The sequence below is a fragment of the Colletotrichum gloeosporioides genome (assembly GCF_011800055.1).
Source record: "Colletotrichum gloeosporioides strain Lc1 chromosome Unknown consensus_66, whole genome shotgun sequence".
Taxonomy (NCBI): Eukaryota; Fungi; Ascomycota; class Sordariomycetes; order Glomerellales; family Glomerellaceae; genus Colletotrichum; species Colletotrichum gloeosporioides.
In genome coordinates this window covers 266,385-280,644 of record NW_025544711.1, presented here as the reverse complement: position 1 = coordinate 280,644, position 14,260 = coordinate 266,385, and the positions used below count along the sequence as shown (strand labels likewise).

Below are 14,260 nucleotides of genomic sequence, written 5' to 3'. Positions count from 1 at the left end.
TAAGGGATAAAGTAGTATACTAAGACTAATATAAGAAATTCAAATAAATAATAGGCCACTTATACCCCAGGGTGGGGGGAGGGTACACAGTAGGTAGGTTTGCCCTAGAAGCCTGTCTCTCGCAGCCTCATTTCTAGAAACCCACAAAGAAGCCGTTTAAGCTTTTTTGATTGCGCCGGATCACTGCTGCTGGAATCTCTCAGCGACCGTGCGCCGACATTCCCGTGCGCCCTACCCTTGCGCCTGGGCTTGATGGTGATGGGCAACTTGGGATAGGTAACGGCGCAGGCGCAGCTGGAGACGCCACGAAAAGGAGAGTTTGCGCAGATATATGAACCCGAAGAGCCCATGGCATGTGGTGCTTCTCTCTGTACCTTTCTATCCGAACCCGAGTTTCCCCCCTCTTACGCAGTGCCCGATCTTCCCCGAGTGGGTCGCGACGTTATCGCACGGTCCCTTGTTTTGAGAACACTTGGGGACACGCGGTTCGGTTTGGGGTCTTGGGGCGGTTGGAGAAGATGGAGAGAGAGTCGCAGGAATTGGCCAATGAAGTCTGCCCAAAAAAACCCTCTGTCAACAGCAGAAGGAGGGGTTCTCAGGGTCCTGTGGCCACCACCCACCCGCGTTGGAAGAGACGTTTAAACGAGGTTCAAGCTCAAACGCAAAGTGGGGGTCAATCTTTCCGTACGAAGTCGCAGAGAGCCAGGGGTAAAAGTGTTGGGGTTGAGGGTGCCTTCTTTGTGGGTTTTCCAAGCCTCTTGCAATTCGCACGTGGAGCCGAACCCTGGCATATCTTCGCCCGCTAGGCCTGATAGCGTTTAGTCCTGTTTAACCGAGGAAGCCTCTTCTTGGATATGCATGGATCGAAAGATTCAAAACAGCACGACAGATCCGCGGGTCTCAACAGAGTGAGAGAGCGTTGCTCACCGCCTGCGAAAGGCGGGCAAGTGTGGGCTGCCTCTCTGTGTCTCTCTATCTCTGCGATATACGGTGTGTGCATGTTGCAGTGTCGCAGTCGGTTTTGGATCCTCAGGGACAACGCATCAAGAGACAAACGGAATGGGCAGGCGGTCGCCGCGCCACCACGCGGCTCCAAGTTCTTCATCGCTTCTCCTGAGTAATTCTAGCAGAGGACAAAGAAGAGGTGGCTTTGACAGAACCAATTTTGAGTCATGAAGGGCACTGCGGAAGGCGTCTGGTCCGAGGCTCTGCGAGGCTATCGGCCGGCGGCCACAAGGTTGGCCCTGGCCGCGAGTCACGTCTTTGGCTGACACTCGCGCGATTCCAAACACTTGCCATTGGCACACTGACCATCGTAATTTTTTTCTGCCGGCCACGGCAATGCATGTGGGCAACAAAGTCCAGACTGTTTGGACCCCTATTCAGCAGATCGTCCACGTCCCTGACCATGGAACCGACGTTGACCCACTGCCGTCTAGGTTGGCGCTGGGTCCCTCACGAAAAAAGAACAAGGAGAAGACACGTCGTTGCATGTGCCGTGGCGGTGACAGCCAAGTCCCTTACGCAGTAGTTTTTTTTTTCCTCCCATCCCCCCTTCCGCAAAAGCGATAATCGCACCTACCCATTTTACCTCGGGCAAGCGAGAATTTTCACCTTTTTCCCGTCCTCCCCCAGCTTCATCTGGTGCCTTTGCTCCGTCGACATTCATACTCTCTCTCTGCCTTGAACCTGAGGAGACTTCTGTTCATCTCATATACGCCAACCTATAGACAGAAGCATCTCACACATCCCAGGTTGCACCTGTCACACAATGGCGGCTCGTCAACGTACCACGACCGCGGTGGTCGAGAAGCCCCAGCAGGTTAGTCGGGAGCCTCCTTCCGGACCGCCATCTCGATCGATGAACCGAACTGACCCTCATTCCAGAAGACCTCTGAGCCTGAGTACCCTGATATCCAGACCATCAGGGACGCCATTCCCGCTCACTGCTTTGAGCCTTCGCTGTGGACGTCCTTCTACTATGTCTTCCGTGACTACTCCATGGTGGCCGCCCTCGTCTGGGCTGCTCTCACCTACATCCCCGCCATCCAGGACCCCATCGTCCGCGGTGCCGCCTGGATGATTTACGGCTTCGTCCAGGGTCTCGTTTGCACCGGTGTCTGGATTTTGGGTCACGAGTGCGGCCATGGTGCCTTCTCCAAGAACCAGAAGTTGAACGACGTGGTCGGCTGGGTGCTCCACTCCTCCCTCATGGTCCCCTACTTCTCTTGGAAGTTCTCTCACCACCGTCACCACCGCTTCACCGGTCACATGCAAAAGGACATGGCCTTCGTCCCCGCCACTCAGCCCAAGACCTCCAAGAAGCCCCTGTTTGGCGCCATCGACCTTCACGAGCTCTTCGAGGACACCCCCATCCTCCAGCTCATGAACCTCATCGGCCACCAGCTGTTCGGATGGCAGATGTACCTCTTCTTCAACGCCACCGCCGGCAAGGGCAGCAAGCAGCGCGAGGTCAGCGCTCTTGGACGCTGGATTAACGTCAGCCACTTCGACCCCTTCAGCGCCGTTTTCCGTCCCAATGAGGCTATCTTCATTGCCATTTCCGACCTTGGCCTGGCCATCACTCTCTCCATCCTTTACAAGGCCGCCCAGATCCTGGACGTCTCCACTGTTCTCCTCCTCTACGCTGTCCCATACTTCTGGGTCCACCACTGGCTCGGTATGCACTAACCCTTTTCTCTTACTCTTCACCCCGGAACTCATTAGAGTTTTCGAGCGTTTGCGCGTTTGATAGAGTGCTAATCGATACCCCTCAGTTGCTATCACCTACCTCCACCACAACCACCCTGACGTCTACCACTACAACGAGGACGGCTGGACTTTCGTCAAGGGTGCCCTGGCCACCATTGACCGCGACTTCGGATTCGTTGGCAAGCACCTCTTCCACGGTATCATCGAGAAGCACGTCGTTCACCACCTCTTCCCGTAAGATCATTGGCTCCTCACTTGAAACACTTATAAGTTCTCATTGCTAATATCGCTCAGTCGCATCCCCTTCTACAAGGCCGATGAGGCCACTGAGGCCATCAAGCCCCTCCTCGGTGACCTGTACCACTCCGATGAGCGCAGCTTCCTGGGTCAGCTCTGGTCTGTCTTCGGCAGTCTCAAGTACGTCGAGAACGACCCGACCTGCCCTGGCCGCATGAGATGGGCCAAATAGAGAGTTGCCACAAACAACTCGTAAAGCTCCCCCTTTTTGATTTTAGACGCAAATAGACAAAGTGATAGACATAGACTTTTTTGGTTCAACTCCGCAAGAGTTAGAGTTCGCTAGAGAGTGGCAAGCATTAGAATTAGTTGCGGAGACAAAGAAAATCTAGACAAAATGGCTGGCCAAGGCTGGAATTTCACTTGAAACCATGGCTCAACTGTGAACACGCAATTTGTCGGCGACTATCTGAGAAGTTTTGCAGGCCAAGTCCGACGGTCCTTCATCACTTGGTGTTACGTATGTACGCCGCGCCGCGCCGCAGGCCTGCTGTCAATAACCTCCAGTGCTTTTGTTGCCGTTTTGGGAAACTGCCTAGACCAGAGCACGATCAGCGACCGTACGGGCTCCCGTACGGAGAACTAGGGTCTCTTCGATCTTGAATAAAGTTTACAGGTAATACGTGAGATTTCAGAAATCGAATGCAACATATCCCCCATGTTGTCTCTTCTTCGCATGACACGCAGGCGCTTAGTCAAGGGAAGCCCAGTCATGTCAACCCGAATCTGGACCTCCCGATTCGCGCCAGCTCCTCGGGCTGGGGCTTGGAGATGCACACCACCGTACATCCTCCCAGGGTCCAAGGAAGCATGGGGCAGCTACCCCGTCGTCCGACTTAATTTAATAGAGTTCACACGGGTTGAAACAGCGCATCACAACAGCCTCACATAGGTGCGAATACTGGATAGGGCCTGAGTCGTGCAAATCGCATCAGCTTCGAGACCCAGGGCCACGGCCGTATGCTCCGGCCTGGGTTGGCTTGTAGAGGCACGCAAGACGGTATTGGAAGCAGTCCGGCGGGAGGAAAGTAATGAGTGTTCATCCTATATTGGCAATACCGAGTGGAAGGTCCGGCTGGACTATGCCATGAGTGATCGTCAGTCGGCTCTGGTACAAGTAGTGTCAGTGTCTCTCACATTGATCGGTCGTTCTCGCTTGGTCCAGTACTTCAAAACCCATCATCCCATATTGTCAGTCGTTCACTTCATTGAGATTGAAAGCATTGACTTGGACATCATCTGTCTAAGTCTCAGACAACATGGCCTCGGGTTACATGATCGCGATCTACTTCGCGGTAGTCATCTTCGCCGGTATTCAGATCAAGCACAAGATCAACAACTACAAGTCCCCTCTTAGAAAGGTCCCGGGCCCATGGTATGCCCCTTTGACCAACCTTCACCTCCAATATCTCTTCTCTACTGGAAACATCTGGAAGTTGGTGCAAACAAGTCACAAGAAGTATGGTGGCATTGTGCGTCTTGGACCTCGTCAGGTCTGGATCTCAGACAAGGAGGCCATGAAGACGATTCTGGTCAAGACCGACCTTCCCAAGGTTGCCATGTACGCTGAGATTTCTCGCGATAAGTTCAGCCCTGGTCTCTTTGGTGAAATGTGAGTATTTGCGTGACCCTACGACAGCGTGGTCTAAGACTAAGTCCTATCTCTACAGCCGCCCCGAGCCGCACAAGCGCCTCAAGCGTTTCTTGTCACCCGCCTTCACGGTCAACTACATCGACAATCTCGAGATGTTCTTCAAGACGACTGTTCGTGATCTTCTCAACAAGTACCAGACGCAGATCAACGCCGACCCTGTTTATTACGCCAAGAAGGGCATCGAAGTTGACTTGATGGACGATCTCCACAATGTTGCTCTTGATATGTAGGTTTCAGAAGGCATCCTCGGTTAAAGCTTCACTGCTAATGTGAACCAGTATGGGAGAATGTTCCTTCGGAAAGGGCTTTGGCCAGACCAACCCAGACAGTATGATTGAAGACGGTGTCGACGAGAGAATCTGGAAGTCTATTCCCCGCTCCATTTTCGATGGTCTTAGCAAGAGATACCAAGTAAGACCTACACTTTCGAGTATTATAAGCGATTATGTTTGCCTAACTTTGATTGATTGCAGACTGTGTACGTCAAGAAGTTCTTCCGCTCATTCGGCATTGATATCCAATTCGACTGGCCCGCCGAAATGATTACCGCCATCGACGCCGTCGTCCAACGCCGCAAACGCACCCACGATATCGAACGCCGCGATCTTCTCCAGCATCTGATCGAGGAAGGAAAGAAGCCTGACACCGGTACTACCATGAACGCTCGTGACATTGTCGACCAGATGGCAGAAATTCTCCTCGCCGGCTCCGAGACTACATCCGGCACCATCGGTTGCCTCTTCCTCGAGTTGGCACGCAACCCCGACGTCCGCGCCAAGCTGTTCGCCTCGCTCCCTTCCAAGGGCTTCAACGACGAAATCGTCACCAGCAAAGCAGTCCGCAGTGAGCCCGAGTACGAGTACCTCGAGGCCTGCATCAAGGAAAACCTCCGCCTGCACCCCATCGCTTCTGAGATGGGCCGCCGCACTGGTAACCAGTGGGTCAATCTCTGCGGCTACGACCTTCCTCCTCACACCGTCGTCTCTGCCTCATACCGCGACTTGCACCGCAACGAAGAGTTCTGGCCCCAGGCTGAGCGCTTCTGGCCTGAGAGATGGTTGGCCGAGGACAAGCGCGAAGGTGCTCCCGCTCCCGAGTAAGTGGCCACGGCATTTGGGTTCTGTCCAGAATTCTTCCAGAAGCGACTAACATTTGCACTAGCATGGATGCTTACTACCCCTTCTCTGGAGGCAAGCACTCTTGCATCGGTATCAAGTATGTTTATGCTTTCCCCTCTGCTGTTGATCTTCATTCTGACAGAACTCTAGCTTTGCATGGGCCGAGATGAGAATGGTCGCAGCCAACCTGCTTCAGAGATTCGACGTTCTCGAAGTTCCTGGACAGGACATTGACTTCCGCCAGTACATCACCATGCAATTTGCGACTGGTCACTGGAAGGTGGTGCTCAAGCCCAGGAACTGAGCTTTGGCAAGAACCACGCCAGAAGACCCGAAATGAATTATCACGTTGATCAAAGAGATTGGACCTCACTGTTTTGCGCATCTGCGCGCTGCGTGCATCTATAGAATCTGGATTGTATTTCACGGCCCACGGCACCGGAGTCGGAGTTTGGGCGACGGCATTTCACGGCATGCAGAGAGAACTACCCATGGAGCTTGAGACACCCCAGATAGCATGGCCCAGGCATAGGCAGCCCTTGAAATTGAACAATGAAAAAGTTTTTACCAACTTCTCTAGCGCTGCTTCCCTAAGCAGCACACCATTGCCATCCGTCGGGCTCGATCCGCTAACCTGAGCCTTACAAGCGCAGCTGAGCATGCCTCCTCAAAGTTTCGCCAGTGCTTATTGAAACCTACAAATCGCATGGGACGAAGGACTTACCGTTTCTGATTATCCAGAGAGAAAGTGCTCAGCTCGACGTTACAGTGGGTATCGCAGCTTTCACATGCAAACGGGAAGCTTAATGTAGGACCAATTACGAGCCCCTCGTACTATGCACACGCCGTTGTTGTCTCTCTGTCGATGGGGCCAAATGGCATGTCATCTGACAGAATCGTCTCAGTGAACAACGGAGAACCTGGTCAACTACCCCGGGGACGGGCAGAATCAAAAAGCTTATTCAGGCGGTCCCTGGTGGAGACGGAGAGACTGCGCAGCGCATGGGTTACGACGAGCAAAAGGTCCACGGGGGGTCCCCGGCGAGAAAGTCACCGGCTTGGCGGTCCCGGTCGGCGGCGGCTTTTTGACAAAGGGCCCGGAAAACGCGGATGTTGCGAGAGATGCTGCGGCACTAGGCAGATTTGCCCAGCCGGCGGGGCGATGCAATGTAACTTGTTGATGACTGATTGACAGTGGCAGGAACAAGAGGGGTTCCTTGATAGGAGAGAGGTTACAATTCACCGAGACCCGCCTTTAGAGAGGGGCTGTTTGATCTGGAAACTTGCTAGATTTACACAGCCAATGGTGCTCAGTTATTCATTTTGAAGCAACCTAAACCCAGAATACCCGACAATCGCTTAAAGTGTCTTCATTAGCTTGATTTGGTCGAGGTATCTCAAGTTTACCAGAGGTAAGATGCAACATAAGGATGCCGAGTTGAATCACTCCACCTTTCCTGCAGCATATTTGCTAATAGAAATCTGACCATACATCTTCCGACTCACTTTGAGAGGTAGTGTTGGATTATTAGGCTAAGGTAGAAGGAGAGGTTTCTGAGCTGGTTGATGCTCCATGGAGACCATGGGCTCAACGAAGCAAGGCCATAAGCAGCATTGGGGCCTTTACTTCTATCAACTGCCAAAACAAATCTGAAGACATACTGTAAGCCTTCACTGAGAAATTTGCTGAAGGAAATGATTTTGGAGCAGTTTAGCACGAGAGCGCACTCATTCTCAATCTCATGTGAATCTTGCAGAGCCAAAGCCTGCGATACGGCGATAAGCCATATTGTGCTTATTAACCAATCATGCATCGAGTTCCTGCACCATTCCCGATTAGTCAGATCGGGTTTGGAGGCTTTGGTCGGCAATGAGCTCGGGTATCAAACCAGTTTCTCTTCTCAACTTCACCCCAATTACGACTCACCCAATTATTTCCGAAATGCGAACCAGCGTTTCTTGCGAAGCCTGCCGGTAGAAAATCTCCCATATTCTCTGTTCTGAACTCTGACGGAATGGTTATAGCAAATCGAAACTTAGGTGCATCCACAGCGGCAGTCCACCATGCGAGCGGTGCGACAAGTTTGGATACCCAGATTGCCAGCTTTCGCGGCCTCGCGTCAAGCCAATCAGGCGCGCTGCTGCCCGTGCTCGAGTTACAGACGTTGAACCGTCTACGACGCCGGGTGAGTTGATCTTTGCATGTCAAGACCGAGTTCTGCTAACAGAGACTCAAGCCCTTGGAGCCCCTAGCTCCCCAACGCTTGGAACATCACTCAGCAATGATGTAGACGGCCACTTGGTGATGCTTCCCATGGGCACCATCATAAAGGCCTTGCACGTCTTTAGAACAAACTTTCCTGAGATGAACATGCTACATCCCGATTTATTTTCCCGTCTCTTCCTATCGGAGCGTGTGGCCAATAGTAAAGCCCTCCTGGCAGCTTTGCTTGCAGCAATCAAGAAAGAAGAATGCTACATCGATGGAACTTGGATGAAGCAGCTCCTTCCAAGCGAAGAGTATGCGTCTTTCTCTCGCGGTATTCTTTCAAACGCCATGCTCGGGCCCCCGGAAGTTGTTGTCGTTCAAGCCCACCTTATTCTGACGCTATATGAATGGGGCGTGAGAGATTTCCAAAAGGCCTGGGTGCACTGCGGTAAGCCATCAGAATGCAAGGGTTGTAACAATGACTTTGAGCGCTTACGTCAAGTCCAGGCATCGGTATTAGAATCATGCAATCTCTGCATAGCACTCGAATAGCCCCGTTTTCTCTTGATGAGACTATTGACGTCGAGAGACCCGGCGAGCTGTCCCAAATCGTTGAAACTGCGACCTACTGGGCTTGCTTCATATTAGACTGCACAATCAACTCAGGAACGTACAATCCTCGTATGCTATCTATGGCCGAGATGCTGAAGCTCCAAGTCCCTCGAGCCCCACCCGCTAGCGGGTTTCTGTTCGGATTCAAGCAGAAGGCTATGACCGAACGAAGATTGCCTCTCAGTATAGAAGAGTGTTACGAGATTCTTGTTGACGGGTTTGAAATCTATGCAGAAGTCATGAAATTTGTGTACAACGATGGACGGAAAGCACCCGGGATGTGTGCGCCCGCACAATGCCCCTGGATGCCAGATTCAAAATGGGCAAGGTGTCGGCAATCTCTGGAAACATGGCGAAGTAATATGGATTCTTGTCTGTACTACCCAAAACACAGTGTTGCGTCGCATGCGAATACCGGCTGCCGAGCATTTGTCTACATCAACCTGCTCTATTATCATTGGTTAGTTGCATTCTCACCTCTACTTGCTTGCTGCTTCTGACTGATGTTACTTTCAGCGTTCTCATGCTCAACAGGGAATATTTCCCTTTCCTGCCAAAACCGCATGCGGAACCGCAAGGCCCTACGGATCCCCCATTTCTCGAAGCTGAGGCACCACCGTGTTACTGGGAAAACAGTGCCAAAGAGCTTTTCGAAGCAGCAGCGCATGTGGCGACTATCCTGCGTGACGCCCTTGAGTGGGGTATGACAATGATGACTCCCGTGCCTGGCTTCTGTGGCTTCTCAGCCTGTTATCTGAACCTTTATGCTGTTCACTTTCCCAATATGACAGCGGGATTCAGTCCAAATGCTAAAGAACATCTGGACATGGGTCTTGCGTATCTCAAGGAATTCCGAAAGGCCTGGGATCTCGGAGAAGGTTGGGTGAGGAATCTTTTTGAACTACCTTAAGTCTTCCGCTCTAATGGCTAACACTATACAGATCCAAACTATTCAAAATGCCTCGACGTTGTTTGAGCAAGTGAACTCAAATGTTGACAGATATCGCCACAGATCACGCCTGGACTTTGAAGTCCTGCATCAATCGGCTCACGAGTTCAGGACGATTGACAGGTCAGAACAACATATGGCCATGATTCGTGGGGCAGAACAGGGAGACGGGCAGTCCATCGACGTTGGCGAAGATAACAACAACGCTGTCCTTGACTCAGAAGACCTTGGAAACTTTGATCCTGTTGCTTTGTTGGGAGATCAAGCATTGTGGCCTACGTGGTATTCCGCGTCTTTGGAGAACGAGTCTTTTGGAGGCGTTTCACTCCAGATTCCTTGAGTACTAGGCATACCGTGCGTCAATCACGTTTCGCCGAGCAAATTATTGGACGAAAGTATTCAAGCAACATAAAGATTAAAAAACAAAAAATAAAGTCATTTTAGGCTCAATTATCACAAACACGTGTCTAAAGGTGCACATTAAATTGCATGCAGTCTGACTACAGGCGATAAGACCAGGAGAAAGACTATCATAAGCAACGTATGAGAAGATGCAGTCCTTGATTTTGTTCCTCTCCTCTAATGAACGTCTAAGATTGCGGCAAGCTAGTATTTTTATTGACCGTAGATAGGGATCTCAACTAAGGTAGTCTGGATCGCTATATTTCGGGTATGTCCAAACCCGATCTGAAACCCGACCTCTTTCTGCTGCTGCAATGCGTCTTTTCCACGACGTTGACGTCGTTTCATATATCAATTGTTATCTCTGTTGAGTAACTGATTTGGTCCCGCAGACTGCATAAAAACCATTCAATCTTTCCCCAGCACGCTGCTGCTCGGTTTTCCGACTTCACACTACCTCCATTCAACTCACCATGGCATCTCACCAGAACAGCAAGGCGCCCACCAATTGGGTGCTGACCGCGGACGCACTTAATCATGCCCTCCCTAACATGTCTATGGCTACGCGTGCTGTGCATTCGGACGATTTCTTCACCCCTCACCGTGCCATCGCGCCAGGAATGCAAGTTGCGGTAAACTATCGCTACGCTCGTGACGCAGAGGACCTGAAGCAGGGCGACAACACAGACGTGAGTCTCGCGGTGAATCAACACTTTCCTTGCGCCAGTAACTGACGAAACAGCCCAACGCTCCCGAGGACTCTCACGTCTACTCACGATACACTAACCCAAACACGAGTCGACTCGAGATGATCTTGCGAAATGTCTTCGGGGGGCATGTTGTCACTTATTCTAGTGGTCTCTCAGCATTCCATGCATTGATGGTCTGCCTCAACCCCAAACGTGTTTTCATCGGTCAAGGCTACCACGGCGTCCATGGAGTCATTGAAATCATGTCCAAGTTGACCGGAGTCAAAAAGCTGACCCTGGAGGACCTGAATCAACTTCAAGCCGATGACATCGTTCATGTTGAGACGCCACTCAACCCTACCGGCGAGGCAGCCAACCTTGCCTACTACAGCGAGAAGGCTCGCGCGGCCGGGGCTTACCTCAGTGTTGACGCAACATTCGCGCCGCCTCCGCTCCAAGATCCACTTCAACTCGGAGCCGATGTTGTAATGCACAGCGGCACAAAGTATATTGGTGGTCATTCTGACATGCTCTGCGGTATCCTTGTCGTCCGTCAGGATCGTGTCAAGGAAGGCTGGGTCGATACTCTTTACAAGGAGCGCCAAATCATTGGCTCAGTTATGGGCAGCTTCGAAGGATGGCTCGGTATCCGATCCGTACGCACTCTTCAACTTCGCGTGACCCGGCAGTCGCAGACCTGCACAAACCTGGTCACCTGGCTGCTCCAAGAGATGCATCGATCCGGATCGGCGGTTAACCAAGCTGTTGCCGAGATTCGACATGCCTCTTTGCAAACGGACGCTCTTAGCGATGGCTGGCTTCAGAACCAGATGCCCGGTGGCTTTGGCGCTGTGTTTAGTTTGACAATGAAGAGTCCCGAACATGCAAAGAGAATGCCGGGCCGAATGTATGTATTCCAGCATGCAACAAGCTTAGGAGGCGTGGAGAGTTTAATGGAATGGCGGTCTATGAGCGACTCTGGTTGCGACAAAAGACTGCTCCGAGTGAGCTGTGGAGTGGAGGATATGGAGGATCTGAAGGCGGATTTGGTTCAGGGTATGGAAGTTCTGTTGAAGGAGTTTCCACTGGATGCCTCTTCATGATTGCATCTATATCGAGAGAAGTAGTACTGATGAAGCAAAAGAGAAGGAATCACTAGATTAGCATGTATTGATCTAGCATATGCGAATCGTCGTTGCCCAGATCTATATCGCTTCTCCAAAAAGTATTATCCTGGTGTCTCAATTCCCGATATTTCCAGGCAACTCGTGTTTTATTGACGGGCGTTGCAAAACTTGGGCGAGCAACCTATCTAAAAACGCTGGTCTCAACCATTTCCTAAGTTTCCATGCTGACCGTGTACAGTTCCACGTGCTGTGACTGTGACAATGATCTAACTCCAAAGGCTCACAAACCACGTGCGATCCTAGTTGAATTGTGTTCAGGTACAGGCCAGACTAGAGCCAGTCAAGACGGTTGTGAACTCGCCTAACTACTCCCGAACAAGTTCAACGTCCCCTGTTGGGTCAGTCTGGGGAATAGAAAACGTTTCGGGTAAGATGTGTCGATTCTCTGCCGCAAATGGGAATACAACGCGATGTCTCGAGGATGTGGAGCAGGCACGTTGTGGAATAGGTGAGGTCGATCTGATCACAGGACAAAACGACTTCCCTGTAGGCTGTGAGCGAGCCCATCGGTCGCAAAAACGGGAGAACATGGGAAGAGGCATGCACGGCATGAAGAAAACATCGGGACACTCACTAGTAGGGGCATTTCCATGAACGTATCGACCCAGTACAAAGTATCAGAGCCGAAGGAACGTGAGGAATGCTCTTCGCCGAGATTCACATGACACCGAGACTCCCGGCAACCCGGGGCGACTAACTCTGAGACATCCTCACCAATATCCCCACTGCATTTTTCACAAACCGTCGGTTTCGTCCACCAGCCTTACGTAACGCAGGACACTGCTGGAAATACCGCGCCATTTCAGGCCATAATAGCAGGAGTTTGATTCCGCATGCATGGCAATACTCTTGGAGCAGCAGATCCGGCGATCCGGTAGTCGTGGTGGCTCTAAATACATAAACCGGCCATTAGCTCTCGATCTTGATATGAGGCACCACTTGATGCACCTATCATTATTTCGTTCCTGCTCGAAGATCATAGCTCGTTCCTACGTACATTAAGGGTGCCACGCAAGTTTCCTTCCAAGAGAACATAGAGCCAGCCCTCGCTTTGCGCTTACAATGGTCACCTCTCGCCAAAAGTCCGATGAAATTGATATCTCTAAATACATCACCCCGTGGAAACCCTCCAACCAGAAGACGTATCTGATTAAGAACGCCAAAATTGTTGACCCTGTCAGCGGCACCACCTCGGAAAACTCCTCAATCGCGCTTGCAGATGGCAGAATAGGTTTTGTTGAGCCGGCCGGCTCCTCCCGCGAGGAGCAGCTAGACGTTAACCCCGATAATATTGTGGACATTCAAGGAAAATACGTCTGCCCTGGCCTCATCGACTGCCATGTTCATATTGCGGTGCCCCCTGGCGCAGCATCCCTTTCCTCGTACCGCGACATGACCGAGACAAAAAGCCTGATCCGCCAGCCCAATGTTCTCAAATCCATGCTAGGCCGCGGCTTCACTACCGTCCGGGACTGCGGCGGTGCAAGCTTGGCAATGAAAGAAGCGATCGAAGAAGGCATCCACCCGGGACCTCGCCTATTCATCTCTGGGAAGGCACTTTCGCAGACGGGCGGGCATGGAGACATGCGGGGCCGCCACGATACTATGCCCTGCTGCGGGGGTGATGTATCGGGTATCAGCCGTATTGTGGATGGAGTGCCCGACTGTCTCCGTGTTGCGAGGGATGAGCTTCGCCAGGGGGCTGATTTTATCAAGATCATGGGTGGCGGCGGTGTTGCTAGCCCGACGGATCGGATTGACTCCCTGCAGTTCTCTGATGAAGAGATCAGAGCTATCGTCACTGCCGCAACAAATGCGAAGTCGTATGTCTCGAGCCATTGCTACACCACCGAGGCCGTCCGCCAGGCTATTGGGCAGGGTGTTAGGGGCATCGAACATGGCAACCTGATCGACCTGGAAACTGCCAAGCTGATGGCCGAAAAGGGGACATTCCTCACTCCGACGCTTGTTACGCATTTCATATCCAAAGAATTACACTTCCTCGAACCAGAGTCCGAGGCGAAGGTTACTGAGGTGCTGGACCGCGGGCTTGCGACGCTAAAAATGGCCACGGAGGTTGGCGTTACGGTGTGCTTCGGAACTGACCTCCTGGGGCCCACTCACTTTGCGCAGAGCAAGGAATTCTCCATCCGCAGTCGAGTGCAGAGCCCGGTAGAGGTCTTGAGGAGTGCGACTGTCAATGCGGCGAAGTTGCTCCGACAGGAAGACCGGTTGGGCCAGGTCAAGGAAGGATTCATGGCTGATCTTCTGATCATGGAGCGCAATCCGTTGGATGACATCTCGATATTGGACAATCCTGAGGAGGCCATTCTAGCTCTTGTCAAGGATGGTAGAGTGGTAAGGTCCAGGCTGAGCACGCTGCAGTAAAGGTCAAGCAGAACCTGGTGGCGTTGGCCGCCCAAGGTAGGTA

At 52.0% G+C, this 14,260-nt stretch overlaps 5 protein-coding genes across 5 annotated transcripts; all 5 read left to right on the top strand.

Annotated features, from left to right (window-relative positions):
• Positions 1 to 1,771: 1,771 nt before the first annotated feature.
• Positions 1,772 to 3,181, top strand: GCG54_00014741 (Delta(12)-acyl-lipid-desaturase; the record flags this gene model as incomplete). The annotated part of the gene is made up of 4 exons (XM_045414562.1): positions 1,772 to 1,822; positions 1,888 to 2,680; positions 2,778 to 2,946; positions 3,007 to 3,181. The coding sequence occupies 4 exons, from the start codon at positions 1,772 to 1,774 to the stop codon at positions 3,179 to 3,181; spliced, it is 1,188 nt and encodes a 395-aa protein (XP_045260684.1).
• A 1,087-nt stretch (positions 3,182 to 4,268) lies between these two features.
• On the top strand, positions 4,269 to 6,085 carry GCG54_00014740 (putative sterigmatocystin biosynthesis P450 monooxygenase; the record flags this gene model as incomplete). Its single annotated transcript, XM_045414561.1, has 6 exons — positions 4,269 to 4,621; positions 4,680 to 4,889; positions 4,942 to 5,074; positions 5,137 to 5,759; positions 5,825 to 5,878; positions 5,932 to 6,085. The coding sequence occupies 6 exons, from the start codon at positions 4,269 to 4,271 to the stop codon at positions 6,083 to 6,085; spliced, it is 1,527 nt and encodes a 508-aa protein (XP_045260683.1).
• A 2,010-nt stretch (positions 6,086 to 8,095) lies between these two features.
• GCG54_00014739 (uncharacterized protein) lies at positions 8,096 to 9,891 on the top strand (the record flags this gene model as incomplete). The annotated part of the gene is made up of 5 exons (XM_045414560.1): positions 8,096 to 8,438; positions 8,498 to 8,882; positions 8,997 to 9,062; positions 9,119 to 9,485; positions 9,544 to 9,891. The coding sequence occupies 5 exons, from the start codon at positions 8,096 to 8,098 to the stop codon at positions 9,889 to 9,891; spliced, it is 1,509 nt and encodes a 502-aa protein (XP_045260682.1).
• A 535-nt stretch (positions 9,892 to 10,426) lies between these two features.
• Positions 10,427 to 11,745, top strand: GCG54_00014738 (putative trans-sulfuration enzyme; the record flags this gene model as incomplete). The annotated part of the gene is made up of 2 exons (XM_045414559.1): positions 10,427 to 10,642; positions 10,696 to 11,745. 2 exons carry the CDS (start codon positions 10,427 to 10,429, stop codon positions 11,743 to 11,745), a joined length of 1,266 nt encoding a protein of 421 aa, XP_045260681.1.
• A 1,146-nt stretch (positions 11,746 to 12,891) lies between these two features.
• On the top strand, positions 12,892 to 14,217 carry GCG54_00014737 (uncharacterized protein; the record flags this gene model as incomplete). Its single annotated transcript, XM_045414558.1, has 1 exon — positions 12,892 to 14,217. One exon carries the CDS (start codon positions 12,892 to 12,894, stop codon positions 14,215 to 14,217), a length of 1,326 nt encoding a protein of 441 aa, XP_045260680.1.
• Positions 14,218 to 14,260: the final 43 nt, after the last annotated feature.